Here is a 26,559-nt window from a genome sequence, read left to right as displayed (position 1 = left end):
GGCCAGGGCAGCGCTGGCGGCTGATTGGCGGGCGGGCGGCGCGCGGCGGGCGGGGCGGGCGCCCATTGGCTGGGAGGCGGGAGCGGGGCTCTGGGCGGCACCATGTTGTGGGACTGGCGGGGGCCGGCGGTGGCCGGGCCATGGCGGGCGGGCGGCGGGCGCGGTGAGTGCGGCGGGCGCGGGCGGCGGGGCCGGGCCGGCGGCGCCTGAGGGACGGGAGCGGGACGGGACGGGACGCGGCGCTGCTGTGGCCCGGGGCGGGTACAGCGGGGACTCCCGGGCCTGGCGGCGGCAGGGAGGGAGCGGAGGGGCGGCTGAGTGCCGGAGGGGCCCCTGGGGCCGGACCGGCGGCGGGAGAATCACAGGATCAGGGAGTCAGTGAGGCTGGAAAAGACCTCCGAGATGGGCGAGTCCAGGCGCTGACCCAACAGCGCCTTGTCAACCTCACCACGGCACCGGGTGCCACGTCCAGGTTTTCCTTACCCACCTCCGGGGACGGTGACACCGCCGCCTCCCTGGGCAGCCCGTTCCGACGTCTAATCACCCTTACCGTGAAAAAATTCCTCCCCGTGTCCAACCCGAACCTCCACTGGCGCAGCTTGAGGCTCTGTACTCTTGTCCTGTGGCTTTTTACCTGAGGGAAGAGCCCACCCTCACCTGGCCACAACCTCCTGTCAGGGAGTTGTGGAGAGCGAAGAGATCCGTCCCCCCGAGCTTCCTTTTCTCCAGGCTGAGCTCCCTCAGCGCCAGCCCTGTGCTCCAGACCCTTCCCCAGCTCTGTTCCCTTCTCTGGACTCGCTCCAGCACCTCCACGTCCTTCCTGACAGGTCCGGCCCGAGCCGCGGTCCGGCCCCGGACACCCCCGGCTGCGCCCGCGGTCGGCGGGGGCTGCACGGACGCAGCTCTGGCAGATGGGGTTTTTTATCTACACTCCTGCCGTTCATTCCTCTTCTGGATGCTCGCTTTGAGCTGGGGACGGAGCCCCGTACAGCTGTGAAGCCTCTCTGGCCATCTGTTAACCCTTGGGAACAGCCGTGTGCACCGTGGGCTCTCACCGAGTGCCAGTCGCAGCTTGGCGAAGGTCGTTGTCCACTGGTGGAAAAATACAGTGTGTGGCCATAGAAGCGCTGACTGTGGTTGTCAAAGGCATGGGTTTAACCCTTTTTAAGGATATCTCTCTTTGGATCCTTTCTGGATACAGATGTGCATAAGCACTGCAGCTGTTTCATTGTACCTTCTGAGGCCATACAACATCCATAGTGCTTTAGGGATTGAGCAAACAGAGTAAACTGTAAAATGTAGATCCTAGGTTTGCAGTGGTTCATTGTGAGCCCACCTAGTATTTATTACAGAACAGGCATTCTTGTGTTTTGTTTTAATTTGAAAATGACTCCGTGCACCCATTGTGTCCTTAAGTCTGACCTACACAGTCACTACAAGATTTGCCTCCATTTGAGGTACAAAGTTTATTTTGCTTCGTGGTACAAAGTCGTCAGCTTGGTTCTGACACCAAAATCCCACTGCCTCTCCTCAGGAGTGGAGGAGGCTGATTGGCACCATCCTGCAGCAGAGACAGGCTCATCACTGCTAAAATCCAGATGGGTACATGGACCCTCGTTGAATTTTTAATGTCAGTCTTATGTAGAAGATGAATAAACATGTCAAGTGGAGAAAGGAAACTGCAGAATTTTCTCACTGCCTTGGCTTCATTTCCAAGTGGAACAAGGCTCCCTAAAGCATTTCCAGCTGGCTTTGTTGACCCGTAGTGGTCAGGTGGAATGTCAGTAACTGGGATGGGAACAAGGGAGAGTTGTTCTGGCTGTCTTCTGACCAGGTCCGAGCACCCTCTGTATCAGGGCCCTTGGCTCCAGACCCTGTCCTGCACCATTCCCCGTTTCAGTGCTCCCAATCCCTCCCTGCCCACGTGGCATTCCCAGCTCCCTGCCCCTACCAGCTGTGTGTTCTTGGGTTGCCCACATGGCCAAGGCAAGCAGACAACTGTTGAGCCAACACTGCAGCACCCCTGGCTGCCAGCTTCCAATAAACACATAAACCCTGTCTTCAAAACATCTACTGTCCTCTCAGATGTGTTTGGAATTAGCTGGTAGATCTAAATGAAAAGTGTGATTATATAAACTTTGTTTCCATAGGAAACAGCACTTGGTGGAAAGTCATTCTGCAAGGAGGATTAATGCAGCCGGGTTTCTTGAGGAATTGTTTCCACATCCTACCCCAGCAACTCCTGCCTGGCTCCCACGGGCCTCAGTGCCTGGTGGCTTCTCCTTCCTCAGGGCTGCACCCAGGAGCTGCTTGTATCCCAATCCACCCTGTCCTTATTTGTGCAGCCAGCTGAGTCAGGTGTTCCTGTTTGCTGTGCCTGCAGCTGGGAAAGATTCAGGATATTTACCCACTTGTCCTTGGCTTCTCAAGGCTTCTGTCCTCTATCTGGCCTGTGGTTTTTATAAAGCTCATGCAAGTAATCCTCTGACAAATTTGGCAGAAATGCAGGTGACAGATTCTAAAGTTATAACAGGCCAAGGTGGGCAGACAAAAGGACAAAATTATTCTGTTTTTTTTTCCAAAGCTGTGTGAGAATATTTCGGGCAGTTCCTGATTGTTGCAGCTGCAGGCAGAGATATTGCAGTGGTTAAAATGCTTGTGGTCTTTCATATTTATCAGTATTGTAGCTCTCAACCAGGGGTGCAGTTGTGTTTGTGGAAAGTTTGAGTGTAGACTGTGCCAGATTTTGCCTGTAGATAATGAGGCTTTTAAGAGGAAAGGAGATGGAGAAACAGCAGACAAGTAAATACGTGGGAAGCCTTGAGCAGTAGATGACTAAACTTGTACACAAGGCAGGCAGCACACAGAGAGTGGAAGTGACAGAATGAGTCTGAGAAATCCAAGGAGAGGTCTGTGGGAGCCTGCCTGTGGAAACTGGAATAACAAGGCTCACACAGAGAAGGGAAGCATGAGCACCAAGGAGCTGGCCAGAGAGGGGAGGATAGGAAGGAAGATTGATCTGGTGAGACTGAAGGATGTTTTGGGAAGAGGAAAATGTCACTACTGTATACTATGTTTCTTCAAGGCGTTTTCCAGGATTTACTGGAGAACTTCTAAAGGCCTTTTGATAGGTGATCCCAAAAGGTATAGTGTATATAAGAAAAACCCCATGCATTAAATGGGAATTAGACTCTACTTCCACCATATCCATTTCAGATCAGTGTCTGCTTGAGGTATGATTTTTTGTGTATTTGTGCTGCCAAACTAAACCTTTGCCTGCCCCCAGACCTGATTTGTGACTTGGAGCATAATGAAGTCCTGGCAAATTGTACACACAAGTATTTTTGACATAGCAGCTAAAAAGCTTTATGATATAAAAATAAGATTGTGATATTAGGCTATGAGGCACGCCATTGATTTTGTGACTCCAATAAAAAATGTCGTGTGGGATTTTTCTGGTAACTTTGTTGGCTGCTTATAGTATCTGTAATTTTTGTAGCAGGCAAATTGCATGCTGTTTTTTGAACTGGGAGTGAAGTGGTCTGATGTTGGTATTTAATGCCAGAAGACATGCTTTAATTCGTGTGTTTGTGTGCACGGTGACCCCACCATGATACTGAGGAGATGATGTTATTTGTATATTGAGTTGGAAAACTCATACTTGCTGAGAATACAGACCTGGTTGTAATAAGAGAAAAAATTGATCAGGAAATTTCCCAAAGAGGTAGCGAAAAGCAAGAAGCATTTCTTATGCAAACCTTGCAGTTGACTACAGCATTAAAAAGCTGCTAGGGCTGTTTATTTCTGGCTGTTTTCTCTTTTTGACTGGGTTTACTTTTGTCATTGTCTAAGACCCTTTTGCCATTCGTTGCACAGTTCTGCTCACACTCAGCTTATTTTTTCCTTTTTAAAATTTTGGTGGTGTATTGTTATTTCACTTTTCTCATCTCTGACCTCATTCCAGGGTCATTCCTCATTCCAGCTTGACACTTCTGGAGTTCTCATAATCTTCCTCTCCATTCCAAGCCTTTGCCAAAGACTTGTCTTTTTCAAATTACTTTCTTCAAAAACGACATAAATATTTTCTTACATCGCCTCAACGCTGTCACCCTTGCCATCTTCAATTTAAAACAGTAAACTCAAGTTCTTGCTGCCCGTGGTAAACTTGTTCATAAAAGGATTCAATTCCCGTGGCTTGCAGAGCAGAGAGTGTCATGTTGGCACCAAGGAGCAAAGTGCAAGCTGTGCATGGAGCACTGGGAAATTGATTGCATGGCAACCTCGGGGTTGCTTTGGTGTTTGTTGGAGGAAAGCAGCAGATGACTCATGTCCTCAGATGTCACTAAAACGTGAGAGCCCACTCACCAGCAAATACATAGTTAAATCTTGAATTTAATTTATTTTTGTAAATTCTGTTTACCTCCTTGGAGGGTTTCAGCCAAAATTAGTTTCAAAGCCATCACAAAAGATAAACTAAGTAAATTACCTTTACTTTAAGTGACTGAAGTTGTATTCTCCCCATGAGTCCCAGGAAGAATATCAGAGAAACTCAGCATTCCTGGAAATCAGTCTAGAAAAGTGAGTGCTCATCTTGAGCTCCAGAGGTGTGGAACATCCTCCTCTGAGCTTTAGTGCTTTAGGCAGCCAGCACGGGGCTGCGAGGCTTTCTTCAGATGTGTGTGTGCATACACATATTCCATAGTGACGAGTAACTGTTCTGAAATGACCTCTGTTCTTCTACCTAGCTTCTTACAAACTCTAGTGGATTTTACAAATGAATGGAAGCAGTGCTCAAAATTACTCGGAATTAGTGATTTTAAAGAGGTGAATTATGTAGTTAAAATGTGAGGGTGAGGGTGCAGCCAATCCACTTTGCTTGTCTGCTTAAGTTTAAGAATAATGTGATTATTATTTAAGGATCTCTTCCTGGGTGAGTCTATCTGCAGGAATGAGAGCTTTTGGGTCAGGTGCATCTTCCTTGTCTGTGCTTCACATTCTTGTACTTGCAGTCGGTAATGTGCAAGGTGGCAGTGCTGTCTGGAGAAGAACAGGCTGCCAAAACAGAAGCAGAATAATATGCTTTGATTTCCATATAAACATGTGATTTGTTCTCTTTCAGTATGAGTACAAGCTGTTATTTTCCAACAGATTAAAATCAGTATTAAACAGTTAACAGGAGACCGTGGTTCTAGTTTGAAGTATCCCAGAGGCTTCTACCCTCTGCTCTTGCTGGGGTCTCTGTCCTGCTGTGAGTGTTGACAGGGATGTGGGAGAGCTGTGTGGCTGGGTGGGTCTGCTCTAGACCTCATGGAAATTTGTTCTGGGTGCTGTGGAGTCCTCTGTGGGTTTGCATTTGCTTTTATACTAACACACTTAACACCGTGCCAGCCTGATTCTGCACTGATGGCTATGACCTGTGTGTGCCTCGCCAGGCATGGCCTGGCTGTCCTGTGGTTGCTGCTGGTAAATGAGCCTGTGGCAGCTCTTTTTTTCCAGTGCCATGATTAATTATGGCTGATTTATACACTTATTGTTAAATCGCATGAGAAGGCTTTTCTGTGTCAGTCCCCTTCCCAGCTGTTTGGGGTTTGCATGATCAGTGTGGCTGGTGAAGAGAAATTCCTGCTGGCTCCCAGTGCCCCTCAGAGATGTGCCTCATGTCCCCTTTCTGTTTGGCTTTTGGCTGCATTCAGCTAATACTAGGAAGGTAATTCTGTCTTTATAACTGAATACAGTTGATGGTGCGTTCTCTGGTCCTTACATGCAAACACTGCCCTGCCTAAGACTTCTTGAAGGGCCAGATGTGTCTTGCAGCTCAATGTAGAAACAGATGTGTTTTTAGCTGTTGTAGGTGAGGATGCTGAGAACAGGCAAGGGTTAGTGGTCTGGGATATTTTTTCTAGTTAATTTGGTTGAGATTGCAGACACCTTGTATGTTTTCTGTGGTTATGGGTTTTACAGTTGAATGCAGAAGGAACTTAGTTAACTATGAGGAAGTAAAGATGCCATCCCCCACCTCAGCTCATTTTTTTTTTTTTAATGGAAAAAAAGCTGAGTAAATTATAGTGGCAGTAAATGAAAGGCGATAAACAATTAAGTCTATTCTGTCCTTATGACTTGTACCTTCAAGAAAGAAGGTTGTGCAGCTGTTCTCACTGTCGTAAGCTGTCTTAAAATTGACCTGGGAGCTTTTCTGAGGGATAGATCTTTAGGACACCAGCAATCATGGGATCTCGCACTAGTGGAGAAGTGCTTGTGAAATTAGGGCAATCACATTAAACTACAGTTCCCTGCAAAAGTCTTGCCTGTGGTGGTTGCAGCTGCTATGATTTCAGCTGTGCAGAGATGCTATCTGGCAATTTCCCCTTCTGTGCAGATCACAGAAAGGCTGCAGGAAGGCAGCAAACCCAGTGTGTTTTGACCAAAGTGTTCAGGCTTTAAGATATGGGTTTCCATGAATGCAGGCTTATGTTCCAACCACAAACTTGACTTTGAGTTTGGTGGGATATGCAGGATTGTAAGTTTATGTTTTGTTTATTTTTAGGGGTACCAGGAGATGCTTCAGTGGTGATACATCTTTTACAATGCAAGTTAGGCATGAAATTCATCAACTAACATCCCCTTCCTCACCCTGATCTCCAACAGACTTCCCGTAAGGCCTGGAAGAAAGGGTCAGGGGACAAGGGCTGAAAGGCACCATGAAGCTGAAGCAGCGAGTTGTGCTGTTGGCCATCCTCCTTGTCATCTTCATTTTCACCAAGGTTTTCCTCATTGACAACCTGGACACGTCGGCTGCCAACCGGGAGGACCAGCGCGCGTTCCAGCGGATGCTGGCGGGGCTGCGCGTGGCGCTGGACCCGCGCCTGGAGCACACGCTGCAGTCGCCCTGGGAGATCGCAGCCCAGTGGGTGGTGCCCCGCGAGGTGTACCCCGAGGACACCCCCGAGCTGGGCGCTGTCATGCACGCCATGACCACCAAGAAGATCATCAAAGCTGATGTGGGGTACAAAGGGACGCAGCTGAAAGCTTTGCTGATACTTGAAGGAGGACAGAAGGTTGTCTTCAAGCCCAAGAGGTAAATACTGCTTTCAGTGACTGCATTAATAACTACTTCATTTATATATTTTCATAAAATATTCTTTTTTTTCTCCATGATGTCTCATTAATGTTACTCATTTTTTCTCCATGATGTCTCATTAATGTTTAAGTTACGAATTTTTCTGTAAGTGGAAAGACCAGCCTATTATTTTTGAGACAGAATGGAGCCTTGCTGGTGCTCTAGTAACATTATCTGTCTCTCAGGCTGTACAGCCTTGATGCACTGTACAGCCTGTATTTAGATTAAAAGAATAATCTGTGTTCAATCCTGAGGGGAGATTGGTTACACCTGATGTTTCTGAGCCGTATCTTCCTCACTGTGGAAGTGCAGCTTCTGGCAGTTTGGAGACAAGCTTTGCCTCCTTGTTGTGTCAGACTGTCAGGAGAGGGTGCAGTTCAGGAGCAGGGAAGGAAGGAAACCTGGCAGTGGCCTCAAAAGTACATCTCTGTGTCTGGTGTAGTGAGTGTAGGCTATAAAAATGGTTTGGGTAGGTCAGAATGAGAGCCCCTGAGCCTCCTGTCTGCCAGCAGTGAGTACTGGAGAATGGAGGGTAGTGATGCTTCCTTGGTATGGCCTCAGTTTACAGTGATCCTCAGAAAAAAACTGACACGATTGAATGTTTCTGAAGAATCTTGGCTGTAAAGCTTTTTGAACTTCTGTTTGTCTTTGGGGAAAAGGAGAAGAAAGATGTTGAAAAGTAAGGCCAGGTGTGCTTTAGGAGATTTCACTGCAAATGAGAAGTGTCATCACAGAAAAAGATTTTGGGTTAAACAGGCATTAAGGTTTCCTATCCTGTTAATGAGTGAGTGCAGAGGCCACAAAGGTGCTCTGAGGGATGGAGCACCTCTGCTTGGAGACAGGTTGAGAGAGTTGGGGCTGGAAAAGAGAAGGCTTCAGGGAGACTTTAGAGCCCCTTCCTGTGCCTAAAGGGGCTCGAGAGAAATGACTTGGGACAACGGCCTGCAGTGACAGGACCAAGGGAAATGGCTTCACATTGACAGAGGGCAGGGATTGATAGGATAGTGGGAAGAAATTCTTCCCTGTGAGGGTGGTAAGGCCCTGGCACAGGTTGTCCAAAGAAGCTGTGGCTGCCCCATCCCTGGAGTGTTCAGAGGCCAGGTTGGACAGGGCTTGGAACAGCCTGGTCTAGTGGAAGGTGTTCCTGCCCATGGCAGCAGAATTGGAATGGAATGTTCTTCCAACCCAAAGCAGTCTCTGATTTTATGATCAGAGAATGAGAAAAAAATCTGTGTACAGCCAACTTCTGCTCTGGCTGGAGCTCCCTTGCAGGTGCAGACAGCATGGGCCTTGCACACCAAGTCCTGATGGTACCAGAGGCATCTCCAGTGGAGGCACTGGGGATTCACAGCATTCCCATAGAGCTCTCTGTGTCATGGACTGCAGTCAAGTGTTTCACCAAGAGTTCAATTGCTTTCTGTAATGCCCTGTCTGTGCAGGCAAACACAGCCCCTGTGCTCCAGCAAGGACACATGCAGCTGGGAATGTTTATAGGAGCACTAGAGAGGGTGGTCTTGGCCATCCTGGTAGACCCAGGTTTTGTTTGTGACTCCTGAATAGCCAGGCTTGTGGGCAGAGTCCTGTTCTGGCACTGCAAGAGAGTCTGTTTAACTAGCTTTGGACCTGAAAGCTCTGTCAAAGTTACTGCTAAAAACAGCTCTGAGCAAACTTACCATCTGGGGAAGAGGAGTTCCCTCATTACTTTTCCTCTGGAAAGGACTAGATGCCTACTGTGCATGGAAACAAAGCGTTTGGTCAGGATTTACTAATAAATTTTAGTTCTGCAGCTTTCAAAATGTGACCATGTTTCCAAAAGCCACCTGTAAGTACATACCAACTTTGAGGACATGTTTTGAGGATTAACTGTTTCGCTTCAAATTTACTTGAAATTCACCCTAATTTACTAACATATAATACTTACCATCATCATATCTGGTAGTATATGTGACAGAAGATGCTGGTTTGGTGAAAGCTCTCATTTGGCAGGAGTCCTGCACTGGTGAATTCTCTTTTGAGCTGCCTTGCAGAGAAGCTGAAGCATTTGCTCAGGCTGGGGAAGTGAACTGTCTTCTCACCCCACATCCTCCCTGAGCAAGGCTAAAACATCAGGTCCAGCTCAGTGCCTTCTCTTACATTGTTGTTGCTACTGCTTGAACACAAATTCTGCTGGAAGTAATCCAGTTTACACAATTGGATACATAGATGGAAATGAGAAAATAGGTAGCCTAATTTGGCCTTATTTTATTTGAAAACATGTTGCGTTTCACCCGTTTGCTCGGTATTGATTATGGTATTTCACACTCAGCTGCAGAGTGCTGCTAAAGCAGTATCTACACTGATCCAGATGTCAGGCAGCTGAGAAATTGGTGTTTGCCCTGACTAAATACCAACTACTATAATATAAAAAAGGTAGCAAAAAGCTTTGCACTTCACCAAAATACACCATTGTTGTTGCAATAAGTGCCTAATTTCTATTTTTTGCTGTTCATTATGTCTTTTCTCTGCCAGGATAAAGGCTCTGTTTATACCCAGTATTGTCCTCAGGTTCATGCTTGCTGATTTTCTATCTACTTAAGATTGCATTTGCTATCTCTTCCACAATATAAGATTGTATTTGAGAACTGTTAATGTACAATTCTTTCTAACCCCAAAATCATCTGTGGAATTGCTGCTTTCCAGTATAAGTAGCCCCTTGTTCCATAGCAGGGTCTGTGCTCTAAGATGTGACTTGGCATATGGTTGGATTAAAATTTATTAGTTGGAATGTGAACTGCTTCCCGAGCTCTGGAGACTACTGTACATCACTGACCTTTCCTCCTTATTTACCACTTCGACAGTCTGGACACTTTAATCTCATTGATGTTTTTCTACTCTCCCATTGGCAGTCACTTGCAGAGTAACCCAGAGACTCTTAAACTATTATTAAATTGTTACTCTGAACAGCAAAATTGACTGGGATTTTACATAGATTCACTTCATTTGATTTATTTCAATTCCAGATATGCCAGGGATTATATAGTGGAAGGAGAACCCTATGCTGGCTACGACAGACACAACGCAGAAGTGGCAGCCTTTCACTTGGATAGGTATGGAATTACTGCTTTATCTGCTTTTACTGTCTTTGGAAAATACCAGAAAAAAGGGATTCTTTGAAGAATGCACCTCAGATGGGAGCTACCTCTAACCTGCCAATTTACCACATTGAAGCCAAAATAAGAATTAGCTTATTCTGTTAAACTTTGTTTCTAAGATCTGTTCAAGAGTGTAATATTTTAGATACTTGTGAAAAGTTTGGAAAGGACAATGAGCCCTGAAACCACTCTAGTTAATATTGTAGGGGAGAAAGACCTTAACCAAATGCCATGAAAGAGTCTGAAATACTAAATGTATGTACTAAGTTCATGTCCAGTTCACTAAAAAGTCAAGAATAATGTCTAGACTAACAATTTAGTCTACACTAAATATGAATCAGTGCATCCTGGAGGAAAACCAGCTATTGATACACTGTGCTTGGGGTATCCAGGTGGTTTTGTAGACCTGTGCTGGAGGTGCAATTACAGGAAAAAATGAAAATTATAGGATGTTCAGAGAATGGGACAGAAAACACCAAACACTGAATGTCAATAGTTTTGAAATGCTGTTAGGGCTGTAATTTCACATAACATAAATGGGCACACTCTCTGTTTCCTCATAGGAAGATTTGGTGGTGAAGACACATAAAATCTTGAGAAAAGGAATAAGGAGGGGAAAATATAACAAAGGATAGAATGGTTGAACTGAAACTGAGGTTTCTCAGTACATAGATAAGAACCTTATCACTGTGACTAAACTTATTGGTGGTGACAGATGTTTGTTAGTCCTGATTCATCTGTGGAACTCATTGCACAGGCAGTAGAAACCAGTAATTCTAGGAAGAAATAGAATATCTAGGATGATAACTAGTTGAGTAACATCCATTGCTGCTACAACCAGCTTGTGCTGGTGGGCCAAGATCAGGGTATATTAAGACCAAAAAATCAGATGTCAGTACATTTGTGCTTTCAAGAAGCTTACAGGTTTCAGGTTCCCTGAAAAAGTAGTGATTGAACATTCAATCAAAGCCTCTTTCAAGTGTCCAAATCTCACTTAACTCGTCTTTGCTGTTCATTTGGTCATGGTTTTGTGCTTTTTTCTCTGGCCTTTCTCTGTGGCTCTGCAGCTCTCTATTCTTCAGGAATACCTTCTCCAAGGATGCTGTTGTTTCAAGAAGGATCTTGGATCATTTTGTGTGTTTACCACTGATGGGGAGGCTGTGCCTCCCAGGATCATGTCCTTTCAGCTGTGGGTCTGAAAATACAGGGGCAGGTTTTCCACATCTAAGCTGTGGGTTTGTTTTGTTGGAACACGTGCTTTTGCTCAGGCTGTGCATAGCTTGGTATTGGCTCTGAGTTTTGTCCTGATGCACATGACTTGTTCAGACAGGCATTCTGTGTTGCCCTTTCTTAGAGTTATTTTATACTGATGGAAGGTGATTGAATATCTAAAACAAATCCTTTTCACTTTTTGGAGTGACTCTCCCAATACATCTGTGGAATGTCCAATTGTCTCTTTTCCAGAAGAGCCTTTTCAGGATCTTTTTCTGAGATGCAAAGACTATCCAAAGGGTGTCAAAAGTGCATTAAGAGAATTGGGGCTGACACTCCTTTGATCTTTGTGCTTCTTTAAGCACTTTTAAAATTCCATTGCAAACACCTGAGTCATTTGTGGTCGCAGAGCAAAGGCTGTGGTAGGCATGGGAGTGGAACCTGGATCTTGTAACTGCAAGTTTTATGGTTGTTCTTCCCACTTCTGTTTTTCCAGGCACTTCTCAGGCATTCACTTTTGTACTACCATTCTCTCTTCCCTTCTCTGTCCTTGTGCCAAACAAAACAACTCTTGGATTGGTTGCTTTCAAGTGTAATTGAATTTGGCTTAAGCATAACATTTTAGTAGATAGTGGTTCCCACAAATTAGAAATGATCTTTCCAGGTGACCAGCCCACGGGCCATATGGTTTTACTGCTTCAGCCTGCTTCAGACACATGATGGATATTTCTGGTGTGAGGTCTGAGTTCTGAGAGTTGGATTGTGGTGCATCCTCTGTTGCTCTGCTGCAAATGCTCTCATAAAGGAGTGTCACTGATGGCCTATAAAGTAAGTTTAACATCCAGGCACATAAGAAAAATGAGTTTCCTTACTTTGCCTTGGAGAAGAGAGGAGGTTGCTGCAGGGCTTCAGCTTTACTCTTTGGTCTCTGTCATCTCTGACAGACTATGAGGATTTTTTTGTTTGTTTGTTTTGATTTTGAACTGCTGCCTGTGTTGCAAATTCTCAGGGCGTGTTTTTTCACCCCAAATCAGAATCCTGGGTTTCCGCCGAGCCCCGCTGGTGGTTGGCAGGTTTGTGAATCTGCGCACAGAGATCAAACCAGTGGCCACGGAGCAGCTCCTGGGCACCTTCATGACTGTGGGTAAGTGCATTCCATGGACTCTGCTGCCCAGGAGAGGAAATATGCCTAATGGGAAAAAAGAGCCGTGGGAGCCTGACACGGCTATAGAGCAGTTAACCATGATGCAGGAAGCTCTTTCTGTGCCAGGAGGGATCTTGGATAACCCCGTTTGGAGAGGGAGGAGGACTCGGTTTTCTTCAAGTAGTGTTCCCACATGCTGCTGTTGCAGATGGGATTTTTATTTTTTGAGTAAGAATTTTCTCTCTGCTGTCAGAGATGGTTAGAAAAGTCTGTGATTAGACCTGAAAAGAAGAGAATAAAATTGTATTTAATGTGAAGAGAGTGGTGATTTGGGATAATTTATAAAGCTGACACACTGGTTTGTATTAGATGTTGTTTGTGCTGCATCAGAGCCTGCAGAGCATTTACAACCAATGGCAGAACTTCCCTGTGTTGTTTATAATAATAATGCTGTGAAGGACACATAATAGAAGCTATTAATGTGAACTCCTACCAGGTGGTCATTAAGCACCAAGAAATTACTTATGCTGCAGCTTTAACTCCCTCAGGCTTTCATAAACCATCCAATTATTACTCTTTTGTTTGTTTGTTTCATTTCCTAATCAGAAGGCTCCAGAGAGGATTGTTCCTTACCGCTGGTAACGTTCCTGTTAGCAGCACTGCTGGCAGGCTCACCTGCTGCCTGACATTGCCACTTACAAGGTGCAACTTCCAGATGAAAGTTTCAGCTCAGCCTCTCCAGCCTCTCCTGGCATTCACATGGGGCTCCTGCCTCAGGCAGCCTTTACATTTTCCAATTTCTGTTGAGATAACCAAGCTGTTTGCTAGAAGCAGTGTTGCCTTGAGAAATAAGGCTCCAGAAATTTTCATTGCTCCTCCTTAGATTCCTTTGAACTGCTGTTCTGCAAAGCAGGAACTAAAGAAATGGGTGGATCTGTGGAGGAGGTTAGGCTCTTTTGTCAGGCCAAATTTGACCAAATCCTGAGGTTTTGAAGAAGAGAGGATTCATTCATACTCAGTGCAGGTTTACTGGAGTTACAGCAAGAATATTAAAGAATTTTGTCTCTTGCTAGACCTGCTGCAGACCCAGGATGGGAAAAGAGACTTGCAGGCATTCCATACAAATAAGAAATCTGGTCTGCAAGCTCTATGTTGGTAATGATCTGTGACATCCTCGGGTTGTCTGACAGGATACTGGGAGCACAGGGTCTGGATGGAGGGCTCCAAAGGAGTGCTGGCTGAGAGGTGGGGCTGTGTGAGGATGAAAAGGGAAGAATATGGAATCTGGAGAGCTGAGCCTGCTCTGGGGAGGAGATTGGATGTAGAACCAAAGGAGGAAAGGATAGGGAGTAATCACAACTAAGTGAGACATAGCTGAAGAATATTTTGGAAGAACATCTGTGAGCATGGAACTGGATTTAACTTGGCAGGGATCAAGCGAAGGTGGGTTAAGAAGAGGAAAATATAAAATGTTAAACTAAAACTACTAATGTAGGCTGCTCCAGATTACTTGATGCTACAGGATGCATCAATGTTAGTGGACTAAAGGCTGGAACATTTGTTGCTCCTCTCCTGTCAGAAGGCACTGCTGAAGCTTTGACAGATCTGCATTCCTAGATCATGTGAGACTGATACTTGTTTGTGTCTCCTCCGCCGAGTCAGCTCAAGTAGCTGAGACTTGTGGCAAGTTCCAGGGCACCAAATCCCTTCAAGTTCTGATGTTTGTCTTTTCACTTATCTCTTTTTGGTCAGCTTTTTCAAGTAAGTGGGAAATCTGACACATGAAGTATGAAATGTGAACAACAAGCAGTGTTAACATTGCAAAGTCAGGGTCCTCAGGACTGGGAAAGGATCACAAAAACTTGTTGAGAGTGTAATGTTGTATTAATTCTCAGAGTGATAAAATTATTAGAAAATATAATTGCTCTCTCCTTTTCATATTACTCTTTAATTACTCTGAATGAATGGATGTCTGTGTAATCTCTTTTGAGCCTCTCCCTTTCAGAGACAGGAACCACAAAGACAAGTGCAGTGAAATCCTGTTGTGGGGAAACCTCTGCTGCAACAACATGCTCCTGAATTCAGCTGGATTCCTTGGATTAATACCTCTTAATTTGATACCTCTTAATTTTTCTTTTTAAGGCAATAACACTTGCTTCTATGGGAAGTGCTACTATTGTCGGGAGACAGAGCCAGCCTGTGCAGATGGGGACATCATGGAGGGCTCGGTGACGCTGTGGCTGCCGGACGTTTGGCCGCTCCAGAAACACCGGCACCCCTGGGGCAGGACTTACCGGGAGGGCAAACTGGCCAGGTATGAGAACATGCTGTGTTATTCTTTACAGATGATAATTTGCACTAAAATGACCCTTGCAAATACAGTGGTTAATTAAAGAGCTCTAAGCGCTTTCAAAACCTACAGTTGTGTCGACAGCTTTCTCAACACAAGAGTAGAAGCCAAGAATTCCAGAATAAAATTTAAATTAAAATGAGGAAGAAAAAAAATCTTCATTGTTTTCCACAATACTAAGCACTGTCCTTTTCCTGTATTTTGCCTGGAACAGAGCTCCACAATGCAGTCAATCTAAGCTCTGAAAATCTTGTCTGCGGGCAAACTAAGATTCTTCACTTGTGCCACTGGACCTTCTGTTAATGCTGTGGCCCCTGAAATGTGGCAGCACTGTGCCATACCTAATTTCATGATCCTTGTGGTTTGTCTTCAGAGTTGTGGAACTGGTTTAACTTAAGCTGGGCCCTGTGTCGTGGTTTGACACTGGCCAAACACCAGGCACTCACAAAAGTTGCTCACTTACCCTCCTCTCTTACAATTGGGCAGAGGAGAGGGAAGAAAATTAACAAAGGTCTCATGAGTTGAGATAACAACTAGGAAAAAAAATAGTCTAAGGGCAAAACAGGTCCAAATTTAAAGGTATATAGTAAAATTATTTTTAACAGAGTCAGAGAAGGACAATGAGAAGTAAAATAAGTCCTTAAAACACCTTTTTTCTCCACAACCCCTCCTTCCTTCCCACCAACAGCGCAGGATGACAGGGCGTGGGAGTTTTGGTCAGTTCATCACTGGAGATCTTTTCCTGTTCACTCAGGAGAGGAGTCTTTTCTCTGCTATGCCATGAGTCTCTCCCACGGGCAAACACTTGTCCTAAAACTGTTGTGGCGTGGGTCACTTGTCCATGGGGTGCAGTCTTTTAAGGATAGGCTGCTCCAGTCTGGGAGCAAGGAGAGAGCAAGCAAGCTCTTTCTTTCTCTGGAAGCAGGGGCCCTCTTTCTCTATTCAGGTCTCTCACTGGACCACAATTTTCTCTAGCATCCACCCACTCTGCCATGAGCACTTTTCCCATGGGCTCTGCATCCCCCATGGACTTCAGACATTCAAAGGGGACAGTTTGTTTTATCACAGTCCTCACCACAGCCTGCAGAGGAATCTTGGCTCCGACGCCTGGAGCACCTCCTCCCCTTCTTTATTTTCCACTGACCTTGGTGTTTCCATATTGTTTTCCCTCACATGTCCTCACTTCCTCCTCTTCTCTGACTAGAAGAAAAACTGCTGCTTGTGGGTACCATTGTCAATGGTACTTCCACCAATTCAAAGATTGTTGCAAGATCCCACAGTGCCCAGAGGAAAATCCCATCTATATTCTGTGTTGCAGAGTCACTTGTCATGCTTCCACTGCTGGCCATCAGAGATTGGCTCTGTCAGACATGGTGGAAGCTTCCAGCAGCTTCTCACAGAAGCCACACCTGTGGCCTTCCCCTGTTACCAAAAAATCAGGCTGTGCCACATCAACACACCCTGGAAAGTCCTTTGCTTTGAATGCCATCGGTATTTGGTGACCGTGCTCAGCATGTATAGAATGCTAAATCCCACATTTGTCCTTCTATAAGCAGCATTCTACAATAGATGTAACACATCTGAGTTCCTGAGGTGGGCATGTTTTTGCCATGACCAGAACAAATGGGTTTGAGCTTAGTAAAGTTTTCAAAATCTATCTTGAACTTGAATGTGATTAGAAGAGATTTTCAGTCCTTTATCTAAAGTATCCGTTGATTTCCGATGATGTGATTTTCTCAGAATATCATCCAAAGGCTTTGTTGAATTGTTTTAGGGTATAAAATGCACAGATTGAGTTTTGAGCAGCTGATGTTTTTTCTTTCCCAGCAGGTCAAAATCAGCTTTGTTCAGTACATGGTACATCGCAGTGATGAACAAGATTAATTTCTTGGAGGTGTTCCTCCTATTGAGAGGCTCCTTTTCATCACACACTGCCTGCTTACCTTGATTCCTGTGCTGATTTGATATTTGGTGTATTTGAAGTCACACTTTCCTCCTTCAGATGAAGTTACAGGGTTCTGATGTTTTTCACCATGTCATGCTGCACATTTCACTTTGAGAGATCAGAATTCTCAAAGTGAAATGTGCAGCATAACCCAGGTTCTTGGGTCATGCTCTCCCTTTTCTGTGCCTTGTAATTGTGAAAAAATAACTCTGTAAGAATTTTTTCCTGCCCTAGCTGCTGTTTTGAGATGACCTTTTGAACATAATTCACACAGCCACATTAGTGTATGTAATTTTTAATGGAGGTGTAATAGACAAAATCCCTGACCTTCTGAGGCCTGTGCTAATACAGTATAAATTATCAGAAATGAGTGTTGGATAAAAGTCTCTTTTGAAAGACTGCATGGAAAATGAGAGAGAGCATAGTATATCTGAAAAATTGTGGCAAGGAGATTAAGTACTGTTCTGAAGTAAAATGAGAGAAAAATAAACACTTGAGGGAGAGTGGGATGCAGCATAAGAAATACATCCAGAACAAGAAGAAGAGGTTCTGAGACTCTTGCTGTGTGGATTTGTGCTACACGTTGAGTGTGAGTTGGACCTTGGTGCAAAGATCCCTCTTCCAAGGGGGATTTAGGCACAGCATTTGAGGAACATGTGTCACCTATTATTAAGAACATTGAGAAGATAAATTTTTAAGCTCCCTGATTTGGATACCGGGAAGCAAGGTGGGATATTGGGATCTCTAGTTCCAGATCATTAGAAGATGAAGTGGGATGTGTGGCAGTTGTAGTAATTAAATTCTGATCTTCCTACTTTTATGACTATCTGCAGTCTTGAGCATGTCAGCAAGTCTCTCCAGCTTGTGTTGCTTCCATCTCTGTTTCCTAATCACAGATGGTTTAAGGCATTTCCAATTTAACTGTTATTTTGTGAAGGATTGTTTCAGTCCTTACATGGAAGATGTCCTTGTTATTTAGGTTGACAGATGGAAAGGATATACACCAGAGATTTGGCTGTTTTCGTGGTGGTGTTGAATAGCTTTGAAAGCTGTAAAGAAGAAAATGAGAAAATTTAAAATCCTAGCTTTGGAGAATTGAGACTTGACGTCCGTGTTATGAGATTACATGTAGGATGAGAAGGAGATAAGAGGGAAGCTTGAAATCATGTCAGTGGTGAAGAAGGTGAGATACTCTGAAAGGAAGTGGGAAGGAAAGAGACAGCTGTGAGTGAAGGAGAGTGACCCCTGTGAAGCCCTTCTCCTGGGGGCAGAGGGGCTCATCACTAACCAGATGAGGATATTTGCATTAAAAAGAAAAAAGGAAGAGGATGGCTGGAAAGCCAGATGGAAACAGCTCAAGGCAATGGAAACAAGCACAGAACAAGAACACTGAAGTGTTCCTTGGGAAGCTGAAGAAGCAAGGCATGGCAGTAATCTTCCTGTAACATAGCCCAGCCACTGTGGAGTGGTGAGGAAGCAAACTCTGACTTTGTTTTCCGTAGGAAGATGATCTTTGTGTGCTGAGGGCAGCTGTAGCTGCTGCTGCTGTGCAGGGATGGTTCCCTGAAGGGCTGCTTGGTTCCTCTCTGGCTGCAGGTGGGAGTATGATGAGAGCTACTGTGACGCCGTGAAGAAAACGTCCCCGTACGACTCGGGCCCGCGCCTGCTGGACATCATCGACACAGCCATCTTTGACTACCTGATCGGCAACGCCGACCGGCACCACTACGAGAGTTTCCAGGATGATGAGGGAGCCAGCATGCTCATCCTGCTGGACAATGCCAAAAGGTGAGCCTGGGCACAGTCCTGGCAGCCTGGCAGTGGTGAGTGCAAGGGCACAACATTCATCTGCTCTGAATTTCTCTGTTTTCTCTCTCTCTCTAATTGTAGTAGTCTTTCTTTTTTATCAGAAATTAGTCACCAAATCTTAGGGTCCTTCAAAGGCTGTGGTGCTGACATGACAAGGGGGAATGGATTCAAACTGAAAGAAAGTGGGTTTAGATGAGATAGTAGGAAGAAATTCTTCCCTCTGAGGGTGGGGGGGCCCTGACACAGGTTGCCCAGAGAAGCTGTGGCTGCCCCATCCCTGGAAGTGTCTAAGGACAGGTTGAATGGGGGCTTGGAGCAACCTGGGATAGTGAGAAGTGCCTATGGCAGGATGGTGGAACACAAGATGAGCTTTTACCCAGCTCTTCCAACCAAACCATTCTAGGACTCCATGATTCTACTCTGTGCTCTAGAGATTCTTCTGTCTTGGCAAAGTCCTACTCAAGCTACAGAAACTTCCCAATTAACACAGTATTTGCCAAAGCAACTTTCAAAAGTTTGCTCAAGTCTCTCCTCCTATCCCCAGAAATGCCCTTTCCTTTTAGGCTTTTAATTAATGGAAGATTGAAAACCTTGGCTTTTTTATTTATCACCAGTCAGTATAAGTGAGTGCTTTAATAGAAGCAGATTTTCTAAAATGTATTTCTGAGTAATTTGGCATTCCTTGCCTTCTGGATGTGCCTACTCTGGCTTTGAAAGGTTAAAAAGCTTAGAATGGAGGTAGAAGTGATATCCAGCATAAAAATGATGATGTTCTAAATGTGGACATTAACTCTTACCCAAACAAAAATGTTTTAAAAATGTGTTTAGAATATGAGTTCTTCTCTCCTTGCTAAAGTTTTTCTCTACGTTGTCCACTATAGTTTAGGTTAAAAATCATATTGAAGACCAGCCTTGTTTAAATCACAACAATTTGATTAACTTTTCTTAAAACCATAACAGTCATCTACTTGCCTTTCTCGTAATTTAGTCCAGCAATTCTGGATTATTTATTTTTCTGGTGGGCACTCCCATGTGCAGTGGCAGTAGTTTCCCTTCTGTGAAGGACCAGCAGTTCCTGTGGCAGGCTCTGCTCTGGCTTTGCACACCACTTGTACCAAGTGTACACAGCACTTGAGACCTTGGAGATCCTTGGAAGGCTTGGAGTTACATTTCTTTTCCCATTTATCTTCTGTATAGTGGATTCCTTCCATCTTTTCATCCATCCTCCCTGTCATCAGCCTGTTCAGTAATACTCCAGTATGGCAGTAGGATGCATTCCACCTTGGGGCTGCTTAATTACTGCTGCTTTAGGTGAATTTGGCAAAAATGCTCTTTCTGTTCCTCACTGACAATGTGCTAGGAAGAAGGAAGGTAATGGATTAGTCACTGGAAGTGAATATGGGGTTTAAAGGTCAAGTCCTTTTATTATGGTACTTTCCTGTGGCATTATGAAAATATTTTTGGCGGGGCTTTGCAGGCTGACAGTAAATTGTTTTCTTGAAAATTTAAGTCATTTATTTATAATAAAATATTAAATTGCTTTCAACTCCTTTGAAATAATGGCTAGGGGATAGTTTTTCACGGAACTATGGTAGAACTCAATTTGAAAGAGACCCATAAGGATCATTGATCCCAACTCCTTGTTGAAACTAAACCATGTGAGTAAGAGCAGATGCTCCTTGTGCCATGACCACTTCCCTGGAGCTTATTAGTTTTAAAGCTACAAATAACAGAATTATTTGGGCAGTGTAATGCCAGCCCCCTACAGCAACTTATCTTTATTGAGGGGAAAGTTCTTAGTTGAAAACAATATTATGAGGAAGATGAAACTATGAAAAATAAATCCAGCATGTGTTTAGATGAAGCTTGAAATACTATGGAAGCCTTCTGGCTTGAAATGTTTAAGTTGATCACTTTGTTAGTGAACTGTTGCTGCTGTTTGCTTCCTTCCCTGCCCAGCTGTGTCAGACAGGCAAAGCTCCCATTCTGCCTGCCCAGAATACCAGTTATTCCTTACCCCTCATCATTTCTAAACTCCTCTGAAATGCCTCTCTAAGGTGCCTTGGTCTGGTAAAGAACTGGGTATACAGTGCTGCTTCTGTTTACCTGCTTAGCTGATGCCAATGAAAGTTATATCTGTGACTGGTTATGGCCTGTTTGTATTTAAATTTAAATGATTTGATCTCTTGGAGCATGAAATTGCTTAGTATTGATTTCTCTGAATTCTTTAGAAAGCTCTTTACGTTGAGAACAACCTTAGGAGTTCAGCTGGTTCACTTGGTTTTCATTTTGCTTTTCAGCTTTGGAAACCCTGCCCTGGATGAAAGAAGCATCTTAGCTCCTCTCTATCAGTGCTGCATGTAAGTGAAACACAGAGGTGCTGTCCGCTTTACTTTTGTAATTGCTGGCCTTAGGTTTGCAGTATCATTAACTTGGGAGCCAACTGGCAACCTGAAAAGGTTTGCTTGGGTCCACAGTGCTGTACTTTTTTGAGATATTGTCTGTTTGATGGATGGTCACTGCCCAAAAAGCTGAGGAGTCTATTTTCATGAAAGCAGAGAGCTACAGAAAGTGTTGTCACCTCCAGGTCACTGTGCACAGTCAGTGTGACAGGCACTTTGCATCTGCAGCTGTCCCCATCCAGCTCCTGACAAATCAATGTTCACATCCCAGCTTGAGTTCTCCCTGACAGCAGTGAAGGATGGCAATTCAATAATTTCAAACATGGTTTCTAAAGAAAACTGCAGCCCTGCTCAGGGGGCTCCTCTCAAGTAAAATCTGTAGTTTCTTTGCAGAGTTTTTTTCCTGCTTTGGCCTTTTGAGCTGTGGTTTTATTTTCAGAGGCTGTGACTTTTTGATTTCTGTTCTGTGTCCAGTCTCTTACCAGGCCATTGCTGCTTCTCAGGAAATAGATGCCCCAAGGGCTGGAGTACCTCTCCTCTGGAACAGCCTGAGAGCTGGGGTGTTCAACCTGGAGAAGAGAAGACCCTGAGGAGACCTCAGAGCCCCTTCCAGGGGCTCCAAGAGAGCTGGAGAGGGACTTGGAAAAAGAGCCTGCAGTGACAGGATAAGGGGGAATAGCTTCACACTGACAGAGGACAGAGTTAGATGGGATATTGGGAAGAAATTCTTCCCTGTGAGGAGGCCCTGGCACAGGTTGTTCAGAGAAGCTGTGGCCGCCCCATCCTTGGGAATGTCGAAGGCCAGGTGGGACAGGGCCTGGAACAACCTGATCTAGTGGAGGGTGTCCCTGCCCATGGCAAGGAGGGGTGGAATGAGATGTTCTTTAAGGTCCCTTCTGGTCCAAGCCATTCTAGGATTCTCTGAAAATTTCCATGAAGAAAAACACTGAGATATCAATTTCCTGACTCTGATACTTCAATATGAACTCCTTCAAGCCTTCCAAATGGAGCTTGTCTGTGAAGCTTGTCCTTCAAAGGTTCTGTCTTCCAAATTCTCTGGGACCTTTGCAGAAAGCCTGAGCTCTCATCTTGCTTGCACTAAGCACAGCTCCCTCCATGCTGCAGTACACCTGACCTATGTTCTGCAAATCTTTTTAAAAGTCATATGGAGAGTAGTTAAAGAACTTTTAAATTCTTTCATTTTCCTACATTAATTTTAAATGTATGTTTAGTTTTGTTCTTTATTGAGATTCTTCTGGAGTCTTTGTCATCTTGATTCCTCCAATTGCAACCAAAGGAGAAGCTTATCTCTGTAAGAGACTTTGCAATTTCCTGCTTTTCACATTTTCCTTCTTTCTGGTACCAGGCAAATGCCATATAAGAATTAATTTGCATAGTTGTTTTAACTGTAGGGTTGTTACAACACTTGCTTATTTTGCTGGTTTTATTAGAAGCCATCAAACCCAAGAGTTTAGACCAGTGGTACTAAAGATTTGGTCCTGAAGGATTTAGGGGAGAATCCCAAGAGACTTCACAGAACATGAGGGTTGAGATGGGCTGACATGAACCAGCTCAGTGGCCAGTGAAGAGAAAAGGTCACTGCTGCGTTCTCTTTCTTGGAAGTTTGGTAACTGCGTTTTGTCCTTTGTGATTCATTATTGGTCAGTGATGCTCTTCCTGAGGTGACCTGACTTTTGTTTGAATTTGTTGATTTTCCTTCCTTTTCTTTCCTTCCCAAACTTGTCTGGGAGGCCTCAGGACTGAAGACCTTCTGTGATCTCAGCTGGAAGTGTTCCTGTGTAACATCAGAGTTGTATCACACCGGATTGATTCTTCATCACCTTTAACTTTCAAGTTTCATTAGATCCTGTCTATGATGCAGTTCCACCTGGACCCTGCCATCCCAAGCTCCCTTGTGCAATGAGTCTCCATTCTTGATGAGCCGGTATTCCCAGTGGGGTGCAGCAGGACCCTGGTGTGGTGATGTGTGTTTGTTTCTTTTGCAGCATCCGGGTTTCTACCTGGAACAGGCTGAATTACCTGAAGAACGGAGTCTTGAAGTCTGCCTTAAAAACTGCCATGTCGCATGACCCCATCTCACCTGTGCTCTCCACCCCTCACCTGGACGCCCTGGACCAGCGCCTCCTCAGCATCCTGGCTACAGTGAAGCAGTGCACAGACCAGTTTGGGCCAGATGTTGTGCTGGTGGAAGACAGGATGACTCTGTCTCACTTGTAATCGTAGCAGAACATGAGATGAAACTCCTTTTTTAAAAAACAAACAAAAAAGTGATAGAAAAACAGCACAATCAGTTCAGAAGGGCTGTGGCCAAGATGGACTGACACAAACAGGAAAGCTGCCGAGCCAGAGGAAGGGAGGTGACACTGGCTTTTTCCTTGGGCTGGCAGCAGTGAGAGGTGGGAAGGAGGCCTGGGATGGCTCAGCCCCCGCGGTGGCATCGTGGCCACTGTGGCGTGTCCATTGCCGGCAGTGGGCGTCGTGCTGGACAGAAACGGCTCTGGGTGCTGGTGCAGTGTGTGGAATACAGAACTCCTTTGTGGACTGGATCTGGAGGGGATGAACAGAAATGAACAGTACAGTCCTCTCCCCTTCTCTTCCCCTTATACTCTGGCGAGTTTGTCTGATTCAGGGTTGTACACAATCAGCTCTGAGCTGGTTGGGCATTTTACTGCTTCTTTAGAGAACGAGCAGGGCCGAATAAAGTAACTATTGGACTGAAGAGTTGTGCCACCCGCCCAGGGGTGGGATGTTCTTCTGATTGTCTGAGGGGTGGGAGAGAGGACCTCTGCTGCTCACTTGGCTTTTCCTTGATAAAAGGCTGGGAAAGGGGGCTGCCTCCTACGTGATAATGCTTCAGTGTTTTTGCTGAAGTCCTATCAAAGGTTTACCCACAGGGTTGGAGATTTAGGAGAGGACAGGGTAGTTATACAGCACTTGATAATTAAGGGGTTATGGTAAGTTTCTGTTTGTCTTGTCCCTTTTTATAAATTAATCTGGCAAGGTCTGAGTAGAGAAAATATCCTTGCAGTCCTGTGTCCATTATAACCAAATGTTCATTCTCTTGTATCTGAGGAGGACAGAATCTGTCCTTGGAAGCAGTTCTGTGTAGTGAGGTCAGGCTGCTTTACTGTGAGCCCTGAGTGCTGTGGAGCCTCTGGGCATGTGGGGCTGGAGGAAGAGGTGTTTGCTGGACTTCCCCAGTCACCAGCAGTAACCTGAGGTGCACACACAGCCCTGAGCTGTGGTCTTCTTCATCTCACCTGAGAGAGCTTTCTGCTTCTCCCTATGACCAGCTCAGCACTGCTTTCTGGGGACACCAGTGTTGGGGTCCCACGCTCACCTGGTTTGGCTGTGGCTGAACTCACAAGCTGTGACCTCTTCCAGGAGGTTTTCTGCCTTCCCCAGTTGCTTCTTGCAGCCCCCACTGCAATGTTCTGCCTGGGATGGTCATCCAGGAGTCCTCACTAACAGTTTCAGGGCAGGCTTGCAGCACTCATGCTAGTCCTGTTGTCCTTCAGCACTGCAGCCTGTGCTGCCAATAAGTTTGTGTCATAGAACTGATCACCTTGGGGCAGGTCTCACTTTGTGTCTTCAGAAGAGAAGCAACTTCATCACTGTTTCCAAATTGAACAGCTTTACATCAGTGTTCAGCCAGCATGGTCTTAATGTAAGGAAGGAGCTCCCTTCCCCAAGTGATTACAGGTTACTGAACTTGAGAGCAAGAGCACCAATAGGTCAGTTTGAGCCCTTTTCCTTGATTTCCCTGTCGGGATTTCTCTGACTGCAGAGTGGCAGGCAGGTAAAGAGCTGTTTTCTGTTCTTGGACCTTGGCCACGCCTGATCCAGGAGGTGTCAGGGAGAAAGTATCTGAAAAATGCAGGCACTGGTTTATTTTGTTGAAGTCTTTTTCATTGCATGAGCAGAGTATCTTGAAAGTAGAATCTGACTGTTTACCTGAGATTGAATTCTTGCTGTCTTCTGGACTTGGCCGCAGTCATAGATGCCATAGAGCAATGAGATGATGGGATCTGGAGTAATTTACTGGAGTTCTTAGTCAGGATGGTGACACACAGCCAGCTTTGAGGACACTGTGAAGCTCATGCCTCTATCACCTGATAACAGAACATGGTTTAGAAGCTGTGGGTGGTGCTTGTGGGGCTGGAGCAAGTGCTGGTTTAAGCTGTTTCCCAGGAAATTTCGTATTATTTACCCAAAGGGGAAATAGTGAAGCACATGATTGGTGGCTTGTAGCATTTCTAAAAGCATATACTTCTCTTTGAGCTTAAACATGAGTTCTTAATATTTTGGGAGGGATCTACCAAAATCTAATATTTGATTTCTATGTGATCACTCTTGATATTTACATTTGATTTAATAATGGGCTCAAAAAAAAAGATCTTTCAGTCTTTGAAATTAAATTCATGTTGAGGACTTACATATTGCTTTAAGCTAAAACTTTTGCTGTCAGATGGAACCTGACATGATGAGTTTTTTCCCATTATAAATGTCAAAGATTTAAAGCAGGGTATTGGTTTATTTTGGTTTACTTGTGGACAAAGGGCATGAAGTCCAGCGTTATCAATAGGAGGAAGCAAGAAAGGGTTGTTTTTTGGGATTGTTTTTTTATTTGTGATATTGATGCTTCTGGTTGCTGGAAACACTACTGGAGATTGGTGTTCTGCATCAGGAAAGAAAAATAAATTCCTCTCTAAAACCAAAATCAGGAAGATCTGGTTTTGGCCTTGTGGCAATTTCTGCCCTTTTGGCAGGGATGGTCATTTTGCTTGAACACAGAACCCTGAGAGATTTTAAATTGTAACAATTGCAAAGGAAATGAGGAGCAGCATCCACGTGCCAACAGGCTCTGCTTGAATCTGAAAATTAACACTGTTTGCAAGGCAGGTGCTCTGTGGAGGAGGTTTTCCAGGCGCCTTCTGATTCTTGTTCACTGTGCACGTGTCACCCACTGGCCCCAGATGTTACACACTGGTTGTGTCATGGTTATCAATGATATCAGAGCACTGGAAGCACAGAAATCAAGAACTAATTAAAGAGCCTCATCAGCCATCTGCTATTTACCTCCTCCTTCCCAAGTCAGCCATCAGGGGGAGGAGACACTCGAGTCAGCTCTTCTTCCAGCAGCTGATGAACTAGAGTGTGTCTTGCCAAACAAACTTCAACTCAAAAGTACTAATTTATTAAGAAGGTAATTTATTTACTGCAGCAGCTGGAGCAGGATGCTGGAAACAAACCCTCCTCGAGGATGTGCCAGAGGAGGCCCCTGGGAGCTGCTGCACAAATGGAGTTGCTAATAAGCAAACAGAATGCAATCATGACTTTCTACTCCTATACCCCGGGGTCAGATCCCACATAAAGCAACATTGTGTGAGTAAAGATTTTAATAAAGCAACATTGATGGATTGCCTAA

General features: G+C 44.9%; 1 protein-coding gene across 2 annotated transcripts; it reads left to right on the top strand.

The window, feature by feature from the left end:
- Positions 1 to 49: 49 nt before the first annotated feature.
- Positions 50 to 26,559, top strand: FAM20B (FAM20B glycosaminoglycan xylosylkinase). Of its 2 annotated transcripts, none has more exons than XM_030279590.4 (8): positions 50 to 163; positions 6,646 to 7,075; positions 10,117 to 10,203; positions 12,495 to 12,604; positions 14,747 to 14,918; positions 18,496 to 18,687; positions 21,009 to 21,068; positions 23,117 to 26,559. In XM_030279590.4, the coding sequence occupies exons 2-8, from the start codon at positions 6,699 to 6,701 to the stop codon at positions 23,346 to 23,348; spliced, it is 1,230 nt and encodes a 409-aa protein (XP_030135450.1). In that variant the 5' UTR covers positions 50 to 163; positions 6,646 to 6,698; the 3' UTR covers positions 23,349 to 26,559. The 2 variants fall into 2 exon arrangements, with proteins under 2 accessions (XP_030135450.1, XP_072789064.1); XM_072932963.1 differs by having other exon boundaries at positions 53 to 163; positions 6,545 to 7,075.

The sequence above is a fragment of the Taeniopygia guttata genome, chromosome 8, assembly GCF_048771995.1.
Source record: "Taeniopygia guttata chromosome 8, bTaeGut7.mat, whole genome shotgun sequence".
Classification (NCBI taxonomy): Eukaryota; Metazoa; Chordata; class Aves; order Passeriformes; family Estrildidae; genus Taeniopygia; species Taeniopygia guttata.
The sequence above is the reverse complement of the archived record's forward strand: the minus strand, read 5'-3'. Positions and strand labels throughout refer to the sequence as shown.